Below are 15020 nucleotides of genomic sequence, written 5' to 3' on the forward strand. Positions count from 1 at the left end.
TAGTTGTATAAAGATTCAGCATGTTATTTGATGTGATGTTCAAAACCGCTGATATTTCTTCCAGTTCGTTCATCACACTGGAAATAGAAAGTCAAATCAAGCATGTTGATCAAGAATTCTACACACAATCCTCTGTTGTATACTCCACATTTTGGCAAATAGACCATCATTATTCTGTACATACTGAATGTTTGCAAATAGTGCAGCAATAGTGCAAGTGCTAGAATGTGATTCTATGTTATAATTAATTATTGCTTTGCTTCACTTCAGCTGTGGCAAAACAACTGCAAACCACAGCTTCATCTTACATTTTTATTCATTTAGCTGACGCTTTTATCCAAAGCGACTTACAATTGCTATATGTCAGAGGTCGCACGCCTCTGGAGCAACTAGGGGTTAAGTGTCTTACTCAGGGACACATTGGTGTATCACAGTGGATTCGAACCCGGGTCTCTCACACCAAAGGCACGTGTCTTATCCACTGCGCCATCAACACCACCACTCATCTGGCTTGTTACTGAGGAAACTAAAAAAGAGCCTGTGTGTACTTTTTTAAAGTCTAGTATGGTCCTCTAGTATAAAGAGTGTATCATATGCCATATTCATTCAAATCAAAGGAAATTTAATCAATTTTATTAACTTACTGAAATGTAAAAACCTGGGATTTCAACCCTATGTGCATGCATATCAGGAAAAACATGTTTGTTAAAACATCTGTATTTTGTGTTTAATTTTTTATTTATTTCCTAGTTCATATAGACATACAGGCACCATCTGTGCAATCGTTCAAGGGGAAACAACTAAAATAACTCAATCCCATCACACTCACGCTCAATAGAAGGCTTTAATTGGATAATTGTATGGCTGGGATTGAGAGATGTTAAAGATCTAGAAGAGAGAGATAGAGAGATTGTCATTATTCAGAGAAAAGAGCGAACCTGGTGGAACATTTTTCTCTCTTTTGCTCTTTTACCGTTTTTATATTTTCCTGTTGGCTGAATTCCACTACACTAGGCTATGATGACCTGTCAGTTTAAACGCCTTAGGAGTGTGTCAAAGAAAAGAACAGAAAAAAGAAAAGAAAGTCAAGGAATAAGGAGGGACCTTACACAGACAGCATTTTCAGGCGTCATGCTGAAACCCCGTTGCTGGTTTTATTGCTAGATGACTACGGGTCGCTGTGCTGCTGGTCACTAGAAGCCGGTAAAATTAAGATGTCAATATGTTTTTGACAAGGAATTCGTTTTCTTGCTACTTAAAATGAACATTCTGGAGGGAGAAAAGCAGCACTGCATAAAGCATCACATCATTAATAAGATGAACTATTATCAAATGAATCAGACTCAGAATGATGATATCCTTATGGAAAGAGACAATAGTGAAATCACTCACGCTAATATTGCGTCACTTTCTCAAGCCGCATCACATTGCCATTCACCGTGGCTCATGTCAACTCACAAAATGTCATTTTGACATTATTTCCATGACAATTTAGCATATTGAAATTAAAATTCTGTACTTTAATCCAAAAAAGAAAAGAAAATGTTCTCTCTCTCTCTCTCTCTCTCTCTCTCTCTCTCTCTCTCTCTCTCTCTCTCTCTCTCTCTCTCTCTCTCTCTCTCTCTCTCTCTCTCTCTCTCTCTCTATATATATATATATATAAGAAATTAAAGAGAATATATATTTCTGTTTTTAATATTTTAAATATTAATTTTATATATACTAAATATTTTATAAGTAATTGTAATATAAACATATTGAAATTTGTATTATTTTGCTAAAGATCTTAGAGTGAATGCACAGTGAAAAAAATTGCTGACTTAAATTTTTAAGTATGGATGTTTGTCATTTCAACTTAAATTACATTAAACTGACCTAAGAATTTGTTGAATCTTGTATAACTTTTTTTTAAAATTGAAAATGGCTTAACTTATTTTGATGAGTTAAAGCAATGTAAAAACATATGTTGTCATAACGTAATGATCATATAATTTCTAAAATGAACTAGATTATTCTATTTTTTTATAATGTTTCAAAAATTGTCATAATTTAGAAATAAAAGGCATTTTTCCAAAGTGTCCAGATAAACTCACGCTGTGTGATTGACAGCTTGTGTGATTGGAAAGGGAGCGTTCTTTGATCGCTTTCTGTATATAATTTAAGTTTAAATAAAATTATTTTCATCCTCCTATGAAACGATGTGAAGTTGATATTTTAGTCACTGGCTTGATTTACTGTTGCATAAACAGTATTGAACGATTTTGAGAGAAAGATTATCTGTCTGAACTTGATTACACATTGGAAATCACTGATCACAGATCAGGCATTGGAATAAACATGGTTACTTACATGTTTGTGATGTTGCTGGCAGATCCAAATCGTAAAAGTCTGTTTGCAAAGCCTGCGTCGAAATTGCGACTGATTCACCAAATAATCCACAGTGAAATGGACCGAATAGCCTACAAACAAATAATGCACTGCTGAGTAATTCACATTGTTGAAAAAAAAAATACTTTCCTAGTATTATGATTGTTTGGAAGGTAATGGTATTGATCGTTTGGAAGGTAATGGTATTGATTGTTTGGAAGGTAATGGTATTGATCCTGTGTCGATCTTTTCTCGTTCTCATGTCACTATTCACTAATGCTCCAGTGGGCGGGGCTAAAGACGCGGTGATGTAGACGTAGGCGTTGATATTCACCTCCAAAGGAGGTCTTTCACTGCCCTTTGACGTCACAAGTCTCCACTTTTGAGATCCTGTCGTTTTCTGGCCTTGGTTTCAATTAAAACAGTTTTGGCATAACAAGGTTATAAGTTTTGAAACTTAAAGGGTATTTTTCCTTACAGTGCATGTCTGTAAGTAAGTAATGTCACAATGCCGAACAATATCCTTATGCAAAATTCACACATTCACCTAAGACATCTCAGTAATATAATAACAAACAAATATTCAACTGAGTATACACAAGTACTTGTCTTCTGTAATTGGCTCCAACACACACACACACATGGCCTGAGACTGTGCTGTCCACCACATGGAGAGTTATAGAGTTGCTTTTGATTTGAAGTAGTTAATAATCCGCATCTAGTCAGACAGTATGTGCTTGTGTTGTTGTGTGTTTCTTTTCTGTGTGATTGGTCGAGGAATGGAGTGATTACTTTCTCTGCTATCTTCATGCCATAGATGCCCAGGATTAGATTTACCCCATGTGGGTCACACACAGACACACACGGACAGAACAGGTGGCATCAGGTAGATTGATTTTTGTATTGTAATCCTAATGCTGTATTCGACCTGTTAAAGACGCTACACTAAATCCTCCTCCCTCACGCCAGTCATGCTCTGAATTCTCCTGTATGAACACATATTATTGAGCGCTGCTCATGAGTGTATTGACATTAGACAAATTTGAAGTTGTGCGACAGATGGTTTAAGTTTAGCCATAAATCTCAGCTTTTTTCCATCACAGCAACTCTATATTTCAATATATAGTTATTTGTACTTGATTAGATTATTCAGATCAATAAGTCTGAGTCATTTCTGATTGAATCAACTATGTTTGAAGCCATTGAGAAAACTAGCAAATATATTCACACTTTTTGCACCTTTCAAGGGCACTGCTTTCTCTAATTGTTAGGTGAATCAAAGTGAAAGTCTCTTTATAGGGTCCTTTTTATAAGATAGTTTATTGAATTTATTGTATAAGATAGTTTATTGAAGTTTGTGTTGCGCCTTGCGTTTTTATAACTCAATTTCTTTACAACTTTTTTTCATGTTTTTTGGTTTGTTTATAATGAAACGCTACACATAAATAAATAATTAAAGTGTGTTGAATAAAACTTCCAAATATCAAGTTATGTTTACCACAGACCTTATTTTACTCATATAGGCAGAGAAACAAGCGCACAGCCATGCTTAGAATTTTGTGTTAGAAATACAGAGCTAAAAAGGGAAGTTCAGTGGCATCACTGTTGAAGAGTAATAAGTTGTTTACTAATTGTAGAGTTAACGAAAGTTATCATGAGCATTGTAATGTTTGAAACGCATGTCATTCATAAATCCGTTATATCTTACCTTCATGCTGTGGTCGAAATACAAACAAAATGAGTGCAGCGATGAAAAGGGGCGGGGCTACATAAGGTCTATATCGGAAAAACAACAACAATATAGAAACCCATAGGATAATCTCGAGGGAACGACTGGGAAAATTAGTCTTCTTGTCTCTGTCTTGAATCCAACAAGGAAGTGACTTAAACTGCAATTCATCGACTGGCTGCTAGAGACAGGCTTCAAAAGAGAGTCAATCCCATATACCCCCCATGTTAATATGCCCAACTTTACAGCGGAAAAAAATGTTTACAGCCTGGTAAAAAAAGTGGTTTTGCACTACTAGCCGTTTGTCTGCTGTCTGTTAGCTTTCACTTCACCTCAGCTAATCCCGTCTCTTTGCCCATTTTTGCTTATCCGGGAGTGACTCGTGGTGACTCGCTGCCAAGTTGGCGACTGCAGGCTCTCCCCACTTTTTTCAAAAATGCTCTTCAGAAACACTACGGGTGACTTCACGGATACTACGTCCATATTTATTTTACAGTCTATGGCCAAACCACATACTGCTGTAATTTAATGTACCTAGATTCAGTCACATTTAGTTTTTATTGACTTTTTTAAGACTTTTTGAAAACAATCCCATATAAATTAATTCTCATTATTTGTTGACAGTTTTGTCCATTTACACTGAACAAAATTATAAACGCAACACTTTTGTTTTTGCCCCCATTTTTCATGAGCTGAACTTAAAGATATTTTTTCTATGTAAAAAAGGCCTAATTCTCTCAAATATTGTTCACAAATCTGTCTCCTTTGCCGAGATAATCCATCCACCTCACAGATGTGGCATATCAAGATGCTGATTAGACAGCATGATTAATGCACAGGTGTGCCTTAGGCTGGCCACAATAAAAGGCCACTCTAAAATGTAAAAAGTTTTCTGGTTAAAAGATCAGCTCATGAAAAATGGGGGGAAAAACAAAAGTGTTGCTTTTATAATTTTTTTCAGTATATTTAAAATGCCTCCACTCCGTTAATTATAGTTTGTACACACACTGTTCCCTGACTGGCACTTTTACAAGTTTGCTTTACAGTGTGTTTTCTCTGAAGTGCTTTTGTAATCTCCGTAGGCTGTCTTTGTTCATGTCTAGAGGGTTTGAACGCAAATGGTTTGTTTGTAGCTCAAATTACGGGGGTGGATTTCTGGCGTCGGAAATATGTTAATTAATGCAGTGTGGGTTAATGTGCATCGCTTAACATGTGCTAGTGCTTTAGGGGTCATTGTCTCCCTGTTAGGATGTGTCTAATAAAGGGTTGGTTAAGCGTTGGTTAGCTGTGTTAATGTATCTCTGTCTCTGTCCCTTTGTGTCATTAGCTGCCAGTAATTGGCTGGGCTTAATTGCACAAGCCTTGTCCCCACGGCAATAGAGACAGTGGATGTCCAATCACTCTATACTGGTTGCTCCGGTGACACGCTCTCCTTCACACACACACACACACACACACACACACACACACACACACACACACACACACACACACACACACACACACACACACACACACACACACACACACACACACACACACACACACTGACTGCTTCACTGGTCACTGACACATATTCAAGAACACAACTGAGACTTATCTATAGCAAAGCATATTTTGAAAGTGTGGCTTATGCATAGAGGAGAGCGGCTGAGGGGAGATGCGTCTGATATTGATCAGTCTGTGTCTCACTACACACACCTGCAGTCCCTTACCATCAATATACAGCGCTAATTCACCATCAGGTGTAATGAGGATGAATAGGCTGTGTGTGTGTGTGTGTGTGTGTGTGTGTGTGTGTGTGTGTGTGTGTGTGTGTGTGTGTGTGTGTGTGTGTGTGTGTGTGTGTGTGTGTGTGTGTGTGTGTGTGTGTGTGATGTACACACCCATTTCCCCTTGGGAGAGGACATTTGGGTGAAAGTTCACCCAAAATGAAAATTCTGTTATCATTTACTCACCCTCATGTCATTCCAAACAATATATATATATATATATTGTTTTGATTTTTTTAAATTATATATATATATATATATATATATATATATATATATATATATCTTTTTTTTTTTACTCTTTTGATTGAAAAGAGTAAAAACATTTGTTAAAACTGTTAGTAAAAACATTGTTCAAAAACAAAAAAACAAATAACAGCATACAGGTTTGGAATGACGTGGATGATTAAATAAGGACTTCTTTAGTGAGCATCCATTTACTTTCATATCTATCGTCTGTAGTAAATAAATGCAACAGAGAAACTAAATGACAAATCCACATATAGAATGATAAATATGCAAGTTTAGACAATCAAAATTATCCTTTTTTTCTGACTTTGACCAAAAGAAAAACTTGCAGACAAAAAGAAATGATCGCTCATTGGCATGCAGATATGATTTATTTAACAGCATTAATTGAGACAGGCATCATTAAATAAGACAGGATAAATTGCTTTAATTATGTTATTGTCTTGTCTAACATTGCTGAGTACTAATTACTTTTCATCTGTTGCCACGGCAGCATGGCTCCGATAGCCTCGTTAATCTGCCGTGCTGTTGCGTTACTTCTCTTTTTTTCTGCGGTGAAGCCATCAGTGATTGACGCATGTGATTGACGGATGTGACACTGAAGTGAATGAACAATCCTGAAAGTGACACCCTTCAGAAGAGACAGAGAATGCTATCCGAGAAGAAAAGGTTTGCCCGCGTTTATTACGCCTAAATCCTTTAATAGAATCTTTCTAGGATAAACTCAGTGACTGATATACGAAAACCACAGGCTTTATTGGGTTGTTTTCTGAGTTACGCCTTTGAAATAATCAGTACTTATTGCTTTTGGATGGCAAATCCAATAAAGAACGCATATTTATTTGATCAGTCTGTCTGTGGAAAAGTTGTGTTTACTGAATTGATAAGTTCAAGGAACGTTTGTCAGGTTAGCAACATCAGATTTAAAGATACTCTGAGTTTGTATTGAAGCACCAAGTAGAAGGTAGCTAGATATCACGAGTACAACAATATATTATGCTTCGTTCTGAGTCGCATCTGTGAAATAATACTTACTTATTTCATTTAGATGGATATAGATTTTAATCAAAACATTTCTACAAATTTTCAGCTTTCTTTCTGTGCTTTCAGCCATTCACTGAGACTGCTGTGCTATTATTTCGCTTTTTTTTTCATGCTGGCCTATTATTGTAGTTTAAGGTTGGAAACTCGCTGTTGCTTTTTTAAAACCAATAATCAGGAAAAGAAAAAAACAGCTGGAGGATGATGTGTGAAATGCAATTCTTTATCTGATTCCAATGTAATTAATCCGAGTCAATTAAACCGTTAAGAAGTAGAATCTTTTATTTTGAAGGAAAAACATTCTTAGAAGTAGACTGAAAAAAACATTGAATTTAATATAAATGTTCAGAGAGCATTGTGTAAAATAGATGTGACTTACCAGGCACATCTCTACTGAGTTTATCACTCTTCTGTTACATTTTTAAGCTACAATTTCAAAAGTTCAAAAGGTTATGTTCTGTCCAGATATGAGGTGGGATTGCAGAGGCATCGGCGTTCCCAGGCAGATTCATCTAGCATCTGCAAGCTGAAGGTGATAGGCTATATAAAAATGCTACAGTATATAAACAAGTTAGTATGATGTATTTCAGATAGATTCACACTTAAATAGCACATAAAACCAAAACAAACTGGTTGATTGCTCTTAACTGTCACCGTCCTACTAGCGGGACGCCTAAGTTTACTTCACTATATTACAATTAAATCCTATTCTAATCATGACAAACTATATATCGTTGGAAAGGTCTAAGACTCCTAAATAGATATGTTACCACTGATTTTTGTTACAAATTATGTAGGAACAGTAATAGATAAATTTATGACAAGAGTGCACCTCAAAAAATCTAAATCAAGTAAAAGTCGATGCACACACTTTTGATAATTGAAACTGGTTTTCATGCTAAAAGTTCATAATAAAACATATAATCTAGTATTTGTCATTAAACAATTATAAAATTATATTATCCTCTAAAAAGTATAATATGTATATATTATCCTTTAAAATATAATATTATCTTTTTTATCGCCTTTTTTACATCACATATTTTAGTAGTTATAATAAATTAGGTATCAGTAGAAAGCTTACGAACTCAGAATTCATTCTGTGAAAACTGTTTTGAAATTGGACGTTGCCTTACCATAGTAACGGTACTCTAAATTATTTTATTGGGCTCCTCCCCTTTTGGGCGTCGTCATGTTTCACAATTTATGATCAAAACCTTTTTTAATCTCGACAAAACGCATATTGTCAGACAGGTCTCAAGGTTCCATGTTTTTTGACAGAAGTGATATTTAGACAGAAATGTATTAATTTGTTATGGCAGAATGCATGCAATTAAATTCAATGGAATTTATGTCATCCGGTGGCTATTTTTGGTATTACGCCTAAACAAAATCTCATGGGAACTTCAATTTTTGTGATATCAACTTCAAATTTGGAACATAACTCGGTTAGATATATGGCTTTGATTTTATAGTAATTTTATAGTAAAGAATATTTTGTAAAGAAAAAATATTTAATACTGTATTTGATTTACTGTCAATTTAAACTTCCATTACTTTTTCATACTTTTATATCAGCAATAATCTGAGTGTTTTCCTTAAATAAAAACCAAACTTAGGTCTATATTCCAAAGCATTCTTGAATTACAGCCATTTAAGTTTGAATAGTGCATTTTAACATCCATTCTCAAAAAGGGGGATGACAGTTTTAAAGTGTTGGTCAGAGGGATAGCTTCTGTTGCAGCTGCTCATCCATGATGCGAATCTCCCGTTTCAACACATCCCAAGGGTGCTCTATTGGATTGAGATCTGGTGACTGTGGAGGCCATTTGAGAATAGTCTCATTGTCATGTTCAAGAAACTCGTTTGAGATGATTTGGGCTTTGTGACATTGTGTGTTATCCTGCTGGAAGTAGCCATCAGAGGATGGGTACACTGTGGTCATAAAGAGATGGACATGTTAAGCAACGATACTCCTTTAGACTGTGGTGTTTAAACAATGCTAATTGGTCCTAAGAGGCCCAAAGTTTGGCAAGAAAATATCCTCCACACCATTACACCACCAGCAGCCTGAACCATTGATACAAGGCATGATGGCATGATAAGCAATGCTTTTCAGCATTGAATGAAATGTTTATTTATAATTAACTATCTGCCATCTTGGATATAGTTTCTCTGAGCTTGTGCATTCTCCACAAAACTTTAGAAACAAAACAAGTCTCATCCTCATCTTGCAGTTCTATGGTTATCTCACTTCCTATCGTCTTATCCTAAGTTAATTTCTGACCCTTCATTTCTTTTAACTGAAATTTCCTCTATCTATTTGTCTCTCTGATTTGTTTGTCGAGCACAGGAGTGCTGCAGTTTGTAAAAGTGGTGTAAACTCAGTAAAACACATCAGTCCCATTATCATGAGACAACAGTGGACTGATGCTGCGCCGTCCCCTTCGTACCGCTCTGGGAAATTGAAGCCATAAATTCTTTCCTCCTCAGACTCTGTGTTTCTCCATCTCTGTTTCAGTCTCTGTTATTTGTAGAGCTTGTAGAGCTGTTGGCAGTACAGAAGCTTGAATCTGGAGACCATCAGGATCAATTGCCTCGATAGAGACATGAGATTTTAGCAGAATAAGAGATCAGACCAGCCTCGGGTCGGGTTTGCGTTCCTAAATTAAAGTGCACAATACTTTTTTCTATAAAGTGTTTTTGTTATTTAAACTTAAACATTTTTATCTTTATGCTTATTTACTTTTGATATACTTTTGAAATACTTTTGATTTTGTGAACAATTGTTCCTTTTTAGAACAATATCCTATTTTTGGGATTATCCTAGATTTTCGTGCTTGTGAAACATAAAATTTAAACAACTCCTGGATGATTGAATCAAGGTCTCAGTCAAACTGTATTAATATCTCTTTTTCTCTAGAGGGTTAGTATATTTTAATCATCTCTGGATGTATAAAAGAATAGTTGCCCTGTAAAAATTGTTTTCTGAAGTAGCAAAAAACAATGATTGGAGTAGATTTTACAAGAAAAATCCAATTTCAGTCTTTCAAAATTTCATGATAAATTCCATGTGTTATACTTGCCATTTCTTGGTAATTATTTGAAAAATGGTTTCAAAAGTAAACCCAACACCATTTTTGTTTTTGTTTTTTTCAGTGTGAGAAGATATAATACTTCCGTCAAATATCTGGACTACACTGTAAAAAATATATTTATTATAACAATTTACTTGAGAAGCAAAATTGTGATATTAATATATAAACAATGGATATAATTTTTTACTTTTTTTGACTAATTGGAAAGAAAAAAAATATTCGTATGAATTCAAGATATGTTCTCTGATAACAAAACTTCATAGTTTACATAGTTTGGTTTCTAAATCTTGTTTTATGTTTAATTTAAAAAAAAAGTTGACTGGATGACAAGCCAAAAATAGTGAGGCTTATTTTATTTAGTGTAAAAGTGAGTTGCAGGGTTGTCTTTTTGTTTTGGAACAATTTAGCTACTTCACAATACATTTTAACCCTCAATGAAGGCATTTTTTAATCACTTCTGATGCTCTTTTATAAAATATTATTTAAATTTTTTGGATCAGTTTTAATTACACTCACATTGGATGCGAATTTCTGGCATTAAATGTGGGATGTTTTACAAGTCTATGCGGAGCTAAAATGTTGCCAATGACAATTAATTTAAGTAGATGAAAAGCACATTGGCAGGTTTTCTGCTTTCTAATTTGAGTCATTTATTTTTAACTAATGAATGTATGATACTTAACAACAGTCTGGTCTTGTTCAGGTACAGTATGACAGCTCTAGACTGTAGAGATAATGAACACAGATGGGAGTGATGTCATTCAGAGACTGTGGTGAGCTGTGTGACGCTTAAGAGAGGTTGATGCCAGAGTATGCAGGTTTGATTCTCGCCTCCGTCAGGTCCTGATGTCATTTTCCATTCTACATAATGCATAAAGAACAGATTGAGAGATTCAGATTACGTGAGGAGTGATGGGGGTTTGTGCCACTGTTAGAAACACAGGGAGATTTTTTTGTTGCCATCTGTGTATAACAATTTATTATTTCCTTGCATAGACCATGAAATGAGAAACTCAAGTTTTATCAAAACAACTCTGAGTGTTTGGCATGGTAATAGATATGACAATGTTGTGGGCAAGTAACGTAAGACATGCTGCTGCTGTACAATATAGCATACATAAATTACCCGTAGTAGATCTATACAGGTGGAGCTGGGGAAGGTGGAGGGTTTCTGAAAGCACACTACACTGCCAAGGCAAATGCTACCAGTATTTGAAGGTTAAGCAGTAAACTCATTGGCTACTGATACAGCAGGAACCAATCAGCTGTGCCCTATAGAGAATGATGTTTTTGCACACATTTGAGTTAAGGACCTATTAGCCTGCGCCATATAGAGTTTCATGCTAGAACTTTGTATTTCAGCTCATAAGGTTATTTATTAATTGACATTCAACCCAAAGAGTGGATTTCATGAAGTTTAATTCATTTTTCTTAACAATATACATGAACATACACAAAATAGAAATGTTTGTATTTGACTGTTGTATTAGATGAACAGTATGTGCACTTTAATAATTATCACCTCAGCAGTAATCATCTCTATTATATAGGCACAAGGACACAATGTCATTTTTAATGTGTGATTCTGACTGTGAAACTTATTTCTGGCTTAATGATAATTTGTTCAATCATGTGATAAAATCATTTAATTTGACATCTACGTTCATTTTCTTAAAATATCCCTTAAGGAAATTTAGATGTGGCTGTGTTTATAAATGAAAGTAATACATACTATTATTTGCATTTTTGAACTGTTTATTTTATTCTGATTTAAATGATTAAACAAAGTAATTGTGTATTTCTCTTTAATCGTCATAGTAATAACGTACGTCACACTTAAAAATATATATCTTTATTGTCCTAAAATTATATATATATATACATATAATTTTATTTTTTATGTTTTATATATGTTTATATAGATTATTTTTTTCTTCTTTTCATTTTGGGTTGACATTATCATGGGATGATGTTTAAGTATATGGTGAAGTATATGGTGAGTAAAATCTCTAGAGTCTGAGGGGTCCTTTCTTAAATGCTCAGCAGTTGCTGAGGTTAAATCAGCTGACAGGACACTTTGGCTTTGAAACAGGGAATCAGTGAAGGAGATACTGTAAAGAGTCTGTCATGGTACTTGAGTTATGTGTCATGCTAAGAATAGCTGTTAGGTCTTTACTCAGAAGCAGTGAAGAGGTGATTTTTCATGAAATGTTATTATCGATGCTAGTATTGATCTTCTTGACATGTCGAGACACTCTAGCTTTGGAGTGTTCACATGTTAAAGCAAGACCACTTGCACTCATTTTGTTCTGCTCTATTCTGTAAATGCAAGACTCACTAATCTAGACATAAATAGGAAACTCATCAGCTTTTGTTTGTTGTCTTTCATTCCCAGCACCCCCTGCTCTCAAGCTGTCTGTGAATGAGACGTACGTGGTGGACCCTGGGCAAGACGTCACGCTGTCGTGTGAGGTAACGGCTGGGTTCCCCACGCCTACGGTCACATGGTCTCGGTACCCTGGGTCTCTCCCTCAGCGGTCTGTGATCCGAGGTGGATCCCTCACTCTCTGGTCCGTCAGTCCCGCTGATGCCGGCATCTACAACTGCACAGCCTTCAACAATGTGGGAAACCCTGCAAGAAGAACCGTCAGCCTCCTTGTGAGATGTAAGTGTGCTTGTTTGTAGAATTTAGTTGTTTGAATGTAGAAGAAAGTAGAATTAAAACAGATAGATAGATAGATAGATAGATAGATAGATAGATAGATAGATAGATAGATAGATAGATAGATAGGCTATGGATAGTGGCAGACCACTTGTTGAGCTGGATTTCTTTAAATTACAATTCAGTAAATTCTTCTTTCTGTCATTCCAATTCAAACTGTAATTCAACCTCTTGTGGGTGTGGCCAATCCAATTCAGCTTCAGACTCGAACTGAGGGAGTGCACGCCAATTCTTCAGTTCTGAACTTCACACAACCCTGGTCTTTATTTCTGTGCTTCTGTTTGGTGGCACAGTAATGACCTCACTTTTAACGGCTGAAATATTAGTTACATCTCAAGCTATCAGATTCAATTTAAGTTTACATATTCCTCAGACCGCTTGATTGACACGCATTTGAACGAGTTATGACTTCCCGTCTGTCTCACACTTAGCAGAAAAATTGCCGAGCTAGATTCCTTCATATGTATGCGTGGGAGCGTGTGTTATGTGACGTGAGCGTGAGTTAGCGGTTGAACTGTAATTGGCTCTCTTGGCAGTGTGTGATTGTGTTAAGCTCCTCAAGCCGTGAGGGTGATTCAGGAACGGCTGCCATAACGCCTGCCGTTCATCAGGGCCAGGAGCTATTCTTAGCCTCTTTAATTATTTTTATTTACTCCAATTAATTTGAGAGGAATGGAGGTAATTAGCAGTAGAATGGTCTTATTTCGTAATGCACGGGTTGCACACTGGATCCGTCTCTGTTGACGGTAATGAGCTCGCTTTGTGTCAAACACACACGCGTGAGCTCAGCCAATCATCCAGGTAAGGCACCCGTCTGTTGAAATGAACATATGGCGCTGAAGTTTCCGTCTCCCACTGCAGGGTCGTTTTTCATACTGTCAGAGCATAAACTCGCGGCTAAGCTGTTATAGCTATAAATTGTGCTTCAGTACTAACAAATTACAGCAGTAAGACTTGGACGGGGCTTTGGCTGGGTTTGTGATAATGCCTTTAAGCTCATTATTTTCATCTTTAAAAGCAGTTTATGACAGAGTCATTATTTTTATCATGCAAATTGCGCTTTTTTTCCTCATGATTACATGCATTTGTGGTGAAGCAGACCTCTGAGATGGTTTCGCATAAATATGGTACTGGAAAGCTGATACTGGAAGGCAGGGCTGTCATAATATTAATATTCGGTATTATTCTAACCGTAAAATACCGTTAAATTTACAGGTTTTGGAAGTGAAAAAGAACAAGTCATTGTATAATTTACACTGAGAAATAGTAAATTGACATTCCCACAATTCCCTGCCTGACATTTCACATTTGATGTATTTTTTGTTTAAATATGTTTTTTCATAGTTTTTCTAATGAGCTATATACATTAGGGTTTTATGTTACGTTTAATGTTGTTAAATTAATGTTTATTGCATTTTTTAAATTTCATGTGTTTCAAAATTTCAACTTAAAATGTTGCTACCGATTTTTTTTACGGCAAATTTCTGGCAACCACAGCTGCCAGTTTTTTTTTTTTTACCGTACATTGAACAGAATTTTTTTTCACAGTGTACAGACTCCTTTCAGTCTTTACGCAGATTCATATTTCTATGATTGGGTGTAGTCATAATAACCCAAATGCTTCTTTTTCACTTTGTTCACCATCATCATCTTTTTTCGCTTTCTCCGTTAGCCATGAAGAACTTAACGTTCCAGATCACTCCGGACTCCAACAAAGACAGCGAGAGCATCCAGATGGGCCGAGACCTCAAACTTTCCTGTCACGTTGACGCCCAGCCTCAGGACAAGGTGAACTATACCTGGTACAAGAACGGAGTTCTCATCATCCCCACCGACAGTCTCATCGTGCTGCGCAGTGACCCAGACATGCCGCCTGGTACCAGCAGCCTGGAAATCGTGGACATGAAGTTCAGAGATCAGGCCACCTACAGCTGCGTGGCCAACTTCCCTGGGAGCAGTGTTCCTGAACTGCGAGTAGACGTGAACATCACGCAGAGCAGTGGTGAGAGTGATTGTAATACTAAAGACACGCAGGGTTTTAC

General features: G+C 36.1%; 1 protein-coding gene across 4 annotated transcripts in view; it reads left to right on the top strand.

The window, feature by feature from the left end:
• Window positions 1–15020, top strand: part of mdga1 (MAM domain containing glycosylphosphatidylinositol anchor 1) — a 239514-nt gene that overhangs the window by 132494 nt on the left and 92000 nt on the right. For all 4 annotated transcript variants that reach the window (XM_077196889.1, XM_077196891.1, XM_077196893.1 and 1 more), the window contains 2 exons: window positions 12652–12921; window positions 14651–14980. In XM_077196889.1, coding sequence (XP_077053004.1) covers window positions 12652–12921; window positions 14651–14980 — 600 coding nt within the window. The remainder of the gene's footprint in view (window positions 1–12651; window positions 12922–14650; window positions 14981–15020) is intronic.

This window comes from Siphateles boraxobius, unplaced genomic scaffold (assembly GCF_051911475.1).
Source record: "Siphateles boraxobius isolate OS27281-9 unplaced genomic scaffold, OSU_SipBor_1 37, whole genome shotgun sequence".
NCBI classification, from domain to species: Eukaryota; Metazoa; Chordata; class Actinopteri; order Cypriniformes; family Leuciscidae; genus Siphateles; species Siphateles boraxobius.